At 44.8% G+C, this 13,764-nt stretch overlaps 1 protein-coding gene across 1 annotated transcript in view; it reads right to left on the bottom strand.

Moving 5' to 3' along the window:
• Window positions 1–13,351, bottom strand: part of igf1ra (insulin-like growth factor 1a receptor) — a 102,208-nt gene extending 88,857 nt beyond the window's left edge. The window contains exons 1-2 of the mRNA XM_062547159.1: window positions 12,832–13,351; window positions 937–1,500 (exon numbers count right to left, since the gene is read on the bottom strand). Coding sequence (XP_062403143.1) covers window positions 937–1,500; window positions 12,832–12,925 — 658 coding nt within the window. The 5' untranslated portion in view covers window positions 12,926–13,351. The remainder of the gene's footprint in view (window positions 1–936; window positions 1,501–12,831) is intronic.
• Window positions 13,352–13,764: the final 413 nt, after the last annotated feature.

Genomic DNA, 13,764 nt, shown 5'->3' with positions numbered 1-13,764 from the left:
TAATTAATTGCGCCGCCCGGAAACTCATTCAGCGTGAGCTATGAGAGCAGATAAGACTAACTCAATATTTACATGATGGGTCCTGCCTGGCTGACTCTCCAAAGCTCTCAGTTTCCTCCTGGAACCAAACAGAGATGCCAGGCTTTTATTACACACACACACACACACACGCACACACGCACGCACACACGCACGCACACACGCACACACACACACACACCAAGAAACACTCTTCCCTGTTCCCTTACGCGTCTTCGACCAATTAAATCCTGAGGAATCACTGTGTAGCACAGAGAGCTATTTTGCAATTATCCAAATAATCGTTTTCTGTAGACTACTAAGGCTTCATCACAAGAAACCAGCACTCTCTGTCCTGCTCTTGCTCCTCATAGCTCAAGCCTGAACCTTTGAAACCAAAGCCAAAGCACCCCCGAGCTCAACAACAGACACCCATCCCAAATTGAGAGTTTTAAAACAACTGTTGCTTAAAGTCCTCCGACAGCCGGTGGATGACAAACAAGATCATGTCAGAACCGGATCTGCTGCCAGGAGGCAAACTTAGAACCAGAACAACTTCAGTGTGGAAGTGTGCAGTCAGCTGAACCCAACCAGCAGAGGCGGACATTCCTGGTTCCAGAGAGTATACCATAAGTCCTGCCATATAGTCTTTCTACCTGTGCACTTAACACACGTGATATCACTAATTATCTGATCTACTGTACCTGGCAGCTAATTAGGATGAGCTGGTTTACTAAATGGTCCGGCAGCCAAATGCCATAATTTAGGTGAACATGGTTTTGTCCATAGACTGTTCTACATACAGTCTATGGTTTTGTCTGTTAAAGTTTTTAGTTGGATCAAATACTTGGCAGGACTTTTACTTTCTGAACCCGAGATGTCCGCCTCTGTCAACCAGTACTAAGAGCCCCTGCTTACCTTTCTGACAGTGGTTGGCCGTCCAGCAGCGGTGGCTGTAGTGGTCATTGAAGCTGGTCTTGATGCACTCGGGCTGCCCGTCCATGATGCCCGGGCACACGTCGCCGCACTCCGTCGTCTGCTTGTTGCCCACGATGAAGTTGTTGTTGTTGTCCATGATGAGCGACCAGTCCACCGAGTTCAGGTAGCACAGCTCGGGGTTCTTCTCGATCAGGACGGCGCCGCGCGTGATGTTCCGCAGGTTGTACAGGCCGATGTCCTTGAGGCTGGTCATCTCGAAGATGACCAGCGCGTAGTTGTAGAAGAGGTTGCGGCCGCGGATGACGCTGAGGTTGGGGAAGAGCGTGCTGAGGCTGTCCAGGCCCGAGACGCGGAAGAGCAGCAGGTAGTCGGTGACGACGGTGAGCTTGGGAAAGCTGAGCGATCGGAAGACCTCCTGGTTGACGTGGTTGGTCTTGTCGCCGATGAGCAGGATCTGCAGGTAGCCCTCCACCACCGTGCAGTTCTCCAGGAGCCGTGTGAACTCGCGGATGTCATTGCGAACGTCGACGTTCAGACCGCAGACTAGAAAAGGGGGAGAGAGAGAGAGAGAAAGAAAGAGAGAGAGAGAGAGAGAGAGAGAGAGAGAGAGAGAGAGAGAGAGAGAGAAAGCAGGACAGAGACAGAAAAAGAGAGTGAAATTAGTTTGATTCGCTTTTTTGGTCAGCAAATTAATACACAACAACCAAATTGCACCAAGCAGCAAGACTGTAAAACTGTATATTTCATATACTGTACATCTATCTCTTCTTCCTTGTCTAAAGATGAAAGTGTTACAGTTGAAAGAGAGAGATGCCAAATGTTTTTTTTTCCCTCATACAACCAGAGGCAGAAGTGCTGAAAAGTGACATGAAGTCACACTGCCCATTTCCCAGGAGAATTGAGAAGAATGTAAATCCACGCATCAGGAGGTTAAGCCACCATTGCCAAGCCATGTCTATGAGCCAGCCCGGCTGATTTATCCCAAGTATCTGTGACACAGCGAAACAAGTTTGCAGTTCGCTCCCAGAGAGAGAGCCCCGTGGGGCATAATCTCATGTGTTACTACTGTGCGATCTGACACTACCAGGCCCTCACAGAGAATCCCACAACTGAGTGCAGGCCATGGTTTAGTGCTCTCCCAAGAGAGAGCTCCTTGTTGTTTTTGTCACGCTTGTTTTTCTCGCGTCTGTGCTTTTTTTGTGATGACATGATGTTCCAAGTGACAACAAATGATATGGACCGCATCCTTACAATGGCTAAGGAGCTGGCCGCTGCATCAGCGAGGGCAACCCAGGACAGTTTGCGCTTCACTGGAGGCTCTCTTTCTTTCTCTCTCTCTCTCTCTCTCTCTCTCTCTCTCTCTCTCTCTCTCTCTCTCTCTCTCTCTCTCTCTCTCTTTCTCTCTCTCTCTCTCTCTCTCTCTCTCTCTCTCTCTCTCTCTCTCTCTCTCTCTCTCTGAGAGAAGTATGTTTTGGTGGGCCTGCAGCTACTGCCCGTGGCGGAGGCTTCACCCCACATGCCCTGAGGGTTTATCAGAGGAGAAGGCCGTTCCATCCTGAAGGGAACGACAACAACAGAGAAAACAACAGGGCTAACAACCCACAGCTTAAGGTTAAGCCTTACTGTGTGTGTGTGTGTGTGTGTGTGTGTGTGTGTGTGTGTGTGTCGGTTTGTTTGTTTGCATGTGTGTTTTCATTTGTGAGGTGTGTAGGAGTGCGTGTGTGTTTGTTTGCAAATGGGCTGTGTATGAGAGAGAGTTGGTTTGCATGTGTTTCCATGTGTGTGGGTGAGTGTGTGTGTGTGTGTGTGTGTGTGTGTGTTTGTGTACAGATATGCATATCTTTTTTTTAAACGGCTTTTTTTTATGATCATGGAGAGCGAGCTAGAAGGGGAAACTGGGGAAGTGGGTTAGCATGTAGCGTCCCCCTGTCATCGTTGAGCAATAATAAACAGTTAATGGCCAGGGGCCCCTCTCGGAAACACTATCGCCGGCGCGTAAGTGATACCTCCGCCAGGTTACGCGAGGTGGAGGGACATGAACAATGAGTCCCACTGAAAGGCCTAAGGTACACCGCGTCTACAGGAGAGGGACTCATGAATGGCAAATGTGGCTCTTGGGGAGTGGTAAACAACATGGCTGCACCAGAGCGCAAAAAACAAAGAAAAGGAAAGAAAAACAAGAGCTGGCTGAACAAATAGATTTTGAAATCTTCAAAAATATGTGTTTGGTGTCAACACACGGCTATTCTGTTAACACGCTGGCCAGAGAATAGTTGCTCATTTGAGTTCTGTTCTTCAGCCTTCTCTAAAACAGTGGAGAGAGGCAGTTCAGGTAATAGCAGTCAGCACTAATCTAACACTCAGACGATGGAGAGCCAGACGAACTGACCATCCCGGCAGGTTCTCCGTGGCCGCAGAGATGAGTGCTGAGACCGGGGATGACGCGTCGCGGGGGCATTTTGACATATGAGCTCCTTTGCCTAAACCTTTTAAGTTCTTAGAGCGGCTTACTCTTGCACCGGCTCCTTGTCACGAGGCCATCATGACACACACAGGCCTAACCCCCTACTCACACACACACACACACACACACACAAACACACACACACACACACGTCACACATCACCACCACCCCTGCTCTTGTGGCCCGTGCTACAGTCAAAAAGGATAATAGGACACAAAACAGCACCACTTGCACATAGCGTCAGGGCACAAACCCCCAGCAAGCCACAGAAATGAGCAGTATGCATGTATGCCGCTGTGGCAACAACAAAATCCCCTCCACAGATGATCCTCAAGAGACATATGTTGAGAACAATGACAGAAACACAGATATGGGAATTTGTATGGTTTATTTATGTGGATGTCTTTGTGCAACTCATAATAAGATTTGCTTGGTTTCTCCCACGCTCAAACTTCTGTCTCTCTCTCTCACACACACACACACACACACACACACACACACACACACACACACACACACAAACACAACTGCATAACAATGAATGTGTGTCTGGCTATATAAATCCACTTAAAAAGGTCCTCCCTGTTCCAACACCTCTCCCAAAATAGTAAGTGCATTGTTTATTGAGATGAATGGCTCTCATTTGCTCCAAGTCAGCAGTGTGTGCCTCTCCAAACTTAGAAACCGACACGATTAGCTCCTTGAGAAAAATTGTATTTGCCAACAGCTACCCCCACAAACCCCCAAGGCCACTTCACTGATCATCTCAAATGCCCTGGGGCTACATTTTGGAGCTACTGAGCTACATGTCTCTTTTGTTTCATGGAGAACTCTCTCTCTCACACACACACTCTCTCTCTCTCTCTGCTCTTGCTCTTCCAGCAGTGTATGAGGGTGTGTGTGTGTGGGTGGGGGGGGGACATACTCAAACACAAAGACTAATTTGTTTGTTGGTAAAAAGAAACTCTAGTCCTCAGTTCCTGTCGGATCCATTAACAAAATCAGACAGTCTGGCAGAGGAAGTTTAGAGAGAGAATGAAAGGGAGAGAGAGAGAGCGAGAGAGAGAGAGAGAGAGAGAGAGAGAGAGAGGGAGGGGGAGCAAGAGATAGGATGTCTGTCAGACATGACTATCTGTGATTGCATGAATGAAAAAGGAAGAGGATAATGCAAAGGTATGAAACGAAATAGCCAGATCATGGCATTAGTTAAGAGAGACAGAGAGAGAGAAAGAGAGAGAGAGAGAGAGAGAGAGAGAGAGAGAGAGAGAGAGAGAGAGAGAGATAGGCTGGATGAAGTAAATATCTGAATTCTTTGGTCTAAGCCAGGAAAGGGGGGAAAATCCTTCTCTCCTGTGTAAAAATTACTGTGGCAAACTGCAACGGCAGTCCCAGGTCTCCTGACAGTTCACCCCCGTAGTCTTTATCTTTCACCTCTCCGCCTGATCTTTGGCTTGATGTCTGGAGGGCCGGGGTGTTCTGCACACAGAGGTCCTGTCAGTTACACTACGAGGTGTCCAGTCTCTCTCCACCTTCGGTCTTTGACAGCTCCACCAGAAAATCACTTCCAGACAGCGTGACTATGGTAGCCCCAAGGGGACAAGCAAAGTTCATCCCAAGCCTACATGAAAAGCCTTGACTCCAGGAGTGGAAGTCGTACTCTTCACCAGCCACTGCCTTCAAGCCAACACATGTACAAAGCAAGTGTGTAATGAGATGACAACATAAAAAAAAACAACAACACTACTTGAAACAGACATGAACAATCATCTTGATTTGCCTCCAAACAAAGCAAACTAATTCATGTTTGCCATTTTGTGTTGTTTTGCTTTTGTATTTGTTGTTGGCAAAACACAACGACACAACATGTCTCCTGTCATTCACTTTTTGTAATGGTAGTAGTGGTGCTGCCAAGTGAAACATGGCAGTGTTACAAATGTGACCTTGGGAGTCAAGGCCAGCAAGACTGGGTTAGTAGACTTTGCTGATAAGGGTTCAGTGTTGGCAGAGCTTCATGAAGATAACCCAAATATGTCTGCCAGAGGAAGAATAACAACAGTCATAACTAAAGAGCAGACATCCGTCAAGGCCAAATGCCATATGTCGCGACATTAACAAAAGCGAAACTGCGTTTGTCAAGCCACACGCTAAAACAACTTAACCTTACACACAGACAAACAGACAAAGTGCCTTGAAAACATAACCTCCTTGGGGATGGTGACAAAACTAACAACTAGACATGTGAGCCTAGGCATGAATGCCTGCCCTGTAATCAGATGGCAAGTAAAACATAAGCTGTGTGAAGTCAGAAAAGCGTGAAGTAACTATATTACCACCTTCCTAAAGTCCCATTTATTTCCATGTCCTTGTGGAAATTAAACTCATCAATATCAAAAACAATTTATCTGTAATGTTCTAAAAAAAAAAACAACATGAGCTATGAAGCTGCTCTGGCAGGAGTGTGAAACAAAGCACACAATGTTCAAATGCCTGAGGAACAATAGGTCACCTAGATGCAGCCATTTCCCACTCATACGCAGCCAAGCATAACCCAAATAGCAGCCTCTTCCTTCTCCACTGAGTTTCACACCAATGCATACGCAGCCCTATCTGGTCCATTCAATTCCCAGTGTTTACCACTGATAACCTTGACCTGGCCTTCCACCAGAATGCCATTCTTTGACGCCATAGCGCTCAGATTTAACAGCACGAGGCTCCGAGTACAACCATCCAACTAAACATAATAATATAATAATATAATTAAAAAGTCGGCACTGTAGTCAAACTCAACAATACAGTTTCTTGAGTGACCTTAAGTAATTGATATCTCAATTCATGAAGTAAAATAGCATGCTAAATCACAGGCATAAAAGTCTTTTTTTTCAGTGTCCTTCAAAAGGTCATATTCAAATTTGTCTAACTACAAACATGCTTATCATACAACATCTACCAATCTCCCTGAAGCTGTTGTCAGGTAAAACATACAAAAGGGGGGGAAACAACTTATTAATGGAACACAATTTAGGTGTCTCCCAGAGAGAACATCTAGTTTCATTACAATTACAAAAGACATAAGACAAAAATGCTAAGAAAACATTGCTTTCAAAATATTTATAGTCTCTAAATGAGCAGTCTCACCCGTGTGACTATACCAGGGTGAGTCATTCGAAACTCCATCTTCTCCTATACAAGAACTAGCTTGTGTCTGATTGACATGTTCAAGGGAATCAGTCACCAACATCAAGGCCAGTTAAGTCCTTTGGGGCAGTATATTGTGGCCACTTTATCAGAGGTTACTGGAACCATTTTGCCGTCCATTAATAAGGGACCATTCTCGGAAACAGGGACATAATTGCAACGGTTTTCCGGAGTTTTCACAGCAAACTGCAGCAAATCTGTTCCGGCACAGGAAGCATTACTTTTCCATTGTTTTTTTTTTCAGGGTAATGATGTGATACAACCCAGCATACAATTTGGATTGACATCTCACAGCTCAACAATCCAACACCCATTTTTGCTGTCCCTTTCCTTGTGAAAACTACAGCAAAGGTCCCTGAGAACCAACATCAGCAGCCTGCACCTATATTAAGAAAGTCTTCAGCAGACAGCTATCAGCTCAGCTCTGCAGCGGTCACTGGAACAGCAGGAGGAAAAGCAGCAATGGTCACTCTCCCCCCACCTCCACCCACCCCCTTTCCCACTTCCCTCTTCTAACGTCCACCCCCACCCCCACCCCCACCCTCTGACACCTGCTACCTCCACTAAGCTTAATCCCCGGCATGCTGGAAGTCATCTGCCTACAAGGCTGGTGCTTCGGCGCTTCCTGGACAAGCGCTCCAGCGCCTCAAAAAGGTCTCAGCTCAAGTGTCAAGAGCCCAGCTGGCAATGAAACACTCCACTCATCTATGGCAAGCATTCAGACTCGCTCACAGCAGCACCTTACCATAACTCCCAGAGCTGCGTTTGCCATGAAGGGGTGTGAACATGTTGATATCTGTGACACATCAAAACAACCTGCGAGAGTAGATGAATTCTTATCTTGATTTTTTCAGGATTTTCTCTCCAACTCTGTCTCATAAAGATAGTGTTAATTACTGCAAACATGCATTTCCTACTCAACCAACCGCTGACTAACAATACAACATATGAGATATTTCATGTAAGCATTCGGCTTTAAACTTGACTAATACACAACTTCCATCTAATGCACTGTGTGATCATATTATAGAACCACCTTAGAGGATTTCTAAAGCAAAATGCTTTACATTTGTTGTGTTCAGGCCGCTGATTATAATTACACTGTTATGATGATGATGTTATGATGGTTTATAATAAGTGATTAAAACGCTCCCATTTTGATGCAGAGATACAAACGGTAGTTAAGAGGAAACAAGCAGCCACAGAGGGCCTCTTGCTGTCAATTAACTAATTTAACCTTTCTCGTCTGCACAATGAGAAAACATCAGCATCGTGTCTGAAGCTGTCGGCTCTTTCCTATTATGCATCCTTTCTCAGAGGGCAAAAGGAGACATTCAGCGAATCGTGCTCATATGGCCAGCACTGCTACAGGAGACGATGATGAAGGCAGGTCCGCCGAGCCTCACCGCGATTGGACGTGACGTCACAGACCTCATCTGGCAGCCTGTGGGAGTCGTGATGTCAGCGTGTGTGTCGTCATCGACGACAGCCACTTGCGCACGCACGCACACGCGCCTGCCCGCACACACACACACAGACGCGTCAGCGAGCGATGCTGCTGACACACTTTCTCTCTTGGCAAAAAAAAAGGAGACTGGAAGTGAGTGAGTCACCGGCGCTATAGCGTGAGGCAGCGTGGAGTCCAGCGCTCGGGCAGTCGTGGGACGTGGACACAGCGCTGGGGTGCAGAGACACGACAGCACCCAGGCTTGTTGGCTGGCACACAGAGAGATGTGCACGCCACGTATTAGTAAATGAGAGAGGGGAGGCAAGAGAGAAAGAGAGAGAGGAGAGAGAGAGAGAGAGAGAAGGAGAGGGATGAGACACACAGCTGCAGGTTCCTCCACAGAGACTGAGATATGTGAAATACGCTCACCCTCCCTTGCACGTTAAGCAATGAATGTTTTGTGTGTGTCTGTCTTTACATGTACAGATGACACTACATGTAGAGTTGTATGCAAACATCTGTGCCTGTGTGTATGTGTGCGTGTGTGTGTGTGTGTGTGTGTGTGTGTGTGTGTGTGTGTGTGTGTGTGTGCGTGTGTGTGTGAGTGCGTGTGTGTTTACATCTGTGCCTGTAAGTGTGTGTGTGTGTGTGTGTGTGTGTGTGTGTGTATATATGTGTGTGTGGCTGAGTGAGTGTCCTTAACTCCTCATTCTCCGCTGCCTTACACTCCACACCGGGAGTGGCCCGGGGAAGCTCTGGCCAGCATTCTCTCACTCCTAGACAGGCATCCGCTAATGTGCTGTGTGCCCGTAGGCATTTCCAGGCCGGGGGCTACAGAGGACACACTCTCTGTGCAGCAAGAGGCCGCCCAGGGCCCAGGGCCCAGAGACCGCCCGTGTGAACAGCGAAGGTCCAATAAAACCGTTCACAAACTCTCCACTCTTCCAATCAACAAAACCATGTCTGTTTCCCCTCACTGAGTGTATTTTTATATGTACTATTTTCAAACCTCAGAGTTTCTACTCTCTCTCTCTCTCTCTCTCTCTCTCTCTCTCTCTTGCTCCCTCTCTCTCTCTCTCTCTCTCTCTCAATGAACCGTGGAGTCTTGTTTGCTGTATACTTGGAAGCTATGGCATGGAAAGTTTACTGTGGTGAACATGAAAGAAGATTTAATTACATTTTATTAGCCTGACCAGATTATTAAAACGAATGGGGTAAAAAGGGAGTGCAAGAGAGTAAAGAGCACGACCATTCATTCAGCTAGCCGAGTTTTTACCCCGGGCCTTTTGCACTGTAGGACTTCTAATATAGATGTTTAAAAATATTTCATCATTATCCATCAATTTCAAATTCTTTTTTTTTTAACAATAAACTTAATTTTCCATTTCTAGCAACAAAACCAAGAACATGTGAGTATTACTTATGCTATATGTAATATTACAAAGTTCAAATCAATAATGTCAAAATAGACTGCATCGTGATTCGTGCCCCACCCACAAATGAAACCTTCCTCCTTATCGTCATGCATTTAGGTCCTCTCAAACTTTCTGGACTTCATTCACTCTGAAGAAACTGAGCCATGTTCTATACAGGCTGACCTTAGCCGTCAGAGAAACACAAACAGGATGGAACACTATGGAAACAAAACATTTAATAATGCCACCTCCTGTGTAAATTCACAATATGTACCCTGAGGTCTTCCCATTTTAGACAACGGGTGCCTTGATTTTACAGTCAGAGCACCCATCAATGTATGCCTCCCTGTGATGCATTCTGCTTAATGCAAATATTTATTTTATTTCCTGTTTAACCAGGTCTGAATAAGCCACATATGGCTTTATCCACAGACATATGGCACTTGACCCATTGTTTGGTTAGTAAATTGAGAGTTGCTCCTCAGCAAGTGCCTCGGGAATTTGTACATCAAGCATTCTAAACAGTGGAATGATTTATTGTGCCATTGAAAGCTGTACGGAGGACAATGATACCAAGTACGCATTGTGTTTCCAAATGTGGCTCTTCACTGGGTGATGCAAAATAATGTTAACTATCATTAGTGTAAAATACTTCTAGTTTTCAATGGGAAGCATTGGACATTGAGTCAGGTTTGGTTCCAGCAGCAAGTCTGTTTTCTCTTAGAAGGCCCTTATTATCTATGGAATGGCCAAACTGGGCAACCCCCCACCCATTTGCTCATTGCGTCCCATGCTAGGGGTCCTGCTCTCGGTGGGGAGCTGAGGAAAGGTCACCGGGACACTGCCACTGGGCAAGGGACATATATGACTGGCCACACTGGTCAATGGTTTTGAATTGAGTCCCTCTCCTTTTGGCATGCAAATACAGGTCTCAGCTTGGTCCATTTTTTTCTTGTGAGGATCACCTCAGCACAACGGTCCTCCCCCTCAGACACTCCACACAAAAACATCCCGCGCAGACAACCAACACATCAATGGCCACTGCAGGCAGCACACTCACAGTCTCATTCAGAATCAATTAACTCAATGCTGAAACAAAGGAGGACAGAAGAAACACAATTCCCTCCTGCACCTCAGTCACTCACTCACAGAAAACACCACAACTTCTTCAAACAGACATCTGTAGAGAAGTAGACAATACCAGCCAGTGAGTCATTTATCCTCACTGATGCAAATGTCAGAAAGTCCCCAGACATATGGTAAGACAAAGAAGAATAGCAGCAGATTAATATGCAGATGGCAAATTGCTGACCAAAATCAAAAAGAAGAGAGAAGAGAGAAAAACGATCACAATAAATTCCATATGGAAAGAATGGATATCCAAAACAATACTTCATGTTGTCTTAACATCAGGTAATGTTATCCTACAGTTAATTTTTGAAAAGAAATAAAGTGAAACTAAGAACGAATTGGCCTTTTCATATCCTATCTTATGAACCAAGAACGTGGTGGCAGTCATCAAACATCCCTTAAGCTTGGGTTACCAGTTTACCTCTGTTGGTCCTCAACTACAAGTCATCGCTGTTGATATGCACATATCCCTCCTCAACTACGTCTAAATCGTATCTTTAGTTGAGCCGGATATAAAGCAACTGTCAAAATTATATACAGTTGAATGGATGCTGACATTGGGAATCGTTGTGATCGCAATTGTGCACCCGGGTCTTGTTCATGCCTAGTCTGCTCTTGCATTGCTTTTCAAGAAAACAAGACCATTGTTATCAATAATTTCTGTGAGCTGTTGACAAAATCACCCATCTTATTTATTGGCTTGTACAGACAGTCTGTGTTGGCTTCAAAATATATTTCGATGTATTTTCAAAAGATCCAGCATCAGTGTTAGGCTATGTAAGAAAAGATGAAAACTTCATTATGTGACACACCTTGGCTTGCTAGCCTACTGCATGACTACGCTTAAATAAATTAATATTAGTTATATCATAATGAGGATGTTTATAGATAACTTATCTAGTTTTCTGTGGAGAAAAAAAACGACACTTGCTGTTTAAAAAACTTCCTCGAAGTCTAACACTCACCCTTCCTTAAGTCTATTTGTTTTCTCCATAAGGTCTATCTTTACGCTCTATTCTATAGCTCCTGGTCGACATCCAAATTGTGATTTCCCGAAACCATTTAAGACAGTTTGTTGACGCCGCCTTCTAATTAAGGAACAATTTAGAAGGATGTGTGATTTGTAAGCACACAGCCAGGCAGCCAGGAAGCCAGACACACATCTCTGCCTGAGATCTCTCTGGGACCCACAGCTTGAAAACGGCAGGCTGTCAGTAAACGACTGAGTTTCTGCTGAAACACTGTTTTGGAATGTAGCTTTTCAGACATTGGTTATGCGACGAATTTCTCGGAAACGGTTACAGAAACATTGCCTCAGGCCGATACTATGGCCACATGGTTAAGTTAGCGTAGCTTTCTCCGCCACGCAAAGAGCAATTCTCTCCAGAGCCCGTCGCCACCAAACGCACTGGCTTTCAAGACACTCTTCACTGATTATATTTAACTTAGTGAGTTCTATGCCTTGTATGAGAGATGGTCCGACAAAATAAGAATTTTAAATCGCCTATGCTTATATAATTAATAGGCATAGTCATAGACAACAATATTTGTGATGCAATAGCGCTATCTAGTTACAGAATGCTCATTTCATGGAAGTCTTGTGTATGTGGCTTTGAGGGCCTGCGACTTTTCATCAGCGTAAGGTTATGCATTATTGCAAAAAAATCTTGCATTTTATCCAATCATAAGGATCATTTAATAGTGGCGAATGGTAGCCTTCTCATTAATACGATGTTACCTAGCCTATTTTCCACGATAGACGTAGTCTACACGTCATCAATGTTGGAACAGCATCTTAAGTCACTCGTTAAGTCAGCGTCATGATATCGTTTTATTAATTTGGTCTGCTGCCTGAATCTAAACCATCTAGTTTAACGCATAGTCCAATCTTCCCAGCGTGTCTGACGGAAATTTCAGCCAGGCTAAACACAGACACAATTTCTTTGCCATTCTTTAGCTTTTCAGGCCCATAGACCAACTAACACAATATTGAACTTAATTAATTAGATAGGCAACATTTAGCGTCCATTTTCAGTTTAAATTTAATGGAAAAACTTCAGTCAAAGGTAGCCTACTTGTCTATCTGTCAACCTGTAAAGGGCGACTACCACGTGCTTTAAACACCTATAGGATAAGTCAATCAACGTATACTGTGAAATGTAAACATAAGAACGGATATAACAACAATAACAAGCATAACTGAGTGAATACATTCACTTACTTTCTCCACTGGCGGGCCACATGCAGAGCGTAGAAACAGACAGTACGAGACCCCAAAATAAGGTCAATTTATCCCGTTCTATTCCAGATTTCATTCCTGTTGAAATTATATCCTTACAAGTAATATTAAGAGTAATTGAAAGGGGTATTGTTCCTCCAATTCTGTAGGAACTGTATCACTTGTCCTCAGTCAACAAAAAAAGTGATAACCTCACAGTGTTGTTACAGATCGTTAGAGAGCAGCACGATCTTGATGAAATGGTTGACCAAATTTCGCGTTCCCAAAAGGGAAACAGCGAGAATAAACAAAACAAAAAACTGTTTTTTTTTTCTAAAACGACTTTTCACAAATCATCCAAAGCATGTCGTTATTCCTGCCAACAAAACAACGATTTGTTCAAGGCCGTTAAAAAAATCGAGCCATGAAATCCACTTGAATGATAGTAATCCGCATCTTCAGCCTCCATGTCTTGAAAAAGCACAAGAGACACGAACACTAGCTGAACGGCTAACAGAATAAAAGCTCATCCACTGAGACACCCGATAAAGAACAGGCTACAGGATATGTGTTTCCCAATTCCTTGTATCCTTGAGAACAAGGCTATTGAGGCCTTAGAGGGGAAATCTTAAGGTCAGAACCAGCCGATGGTGATGGTGAGGATATGAATGAAAACGCAGCCCCCGTTTCAATGCGCCTCTCCGACAGCAGGGCTCGATCCAAAATATCCGCCAGGACTAAAATGGTTTCACCAACTGCACCCCCCGTTTATCCCTCCTCCCTCTTGCTGTCTGTCTTCACTCGCTCTCACGGTCGATGTGTTTTGCTGAGGGAATAGTCCTCTCCTGACGCGTAAAAGCAGAGGTACTCTAAGCTCTGGTACTTAGGGATACACAAATCGGGAATCAGTGGTCGAAACTTCTTGATTGGTAAGAT

Source organism: Sardina pilchardus, chromosome 10, assembly GCF_963854185.1.
Source record: "Sardina pilchardus chromosome 10, fSarPil1.1, whole genome shotgun sequence".
Taxonomy (NCBI): domain Eukaryota; kingdom Metazoa; phylum Chordata; class Actinopteri; order Clupeiformes; family Clupeidae; genus Sardina; species Sardina pilchardus.
This window is presented reverse-complemented; position numbering and strand designations above follow the sequence as displayed.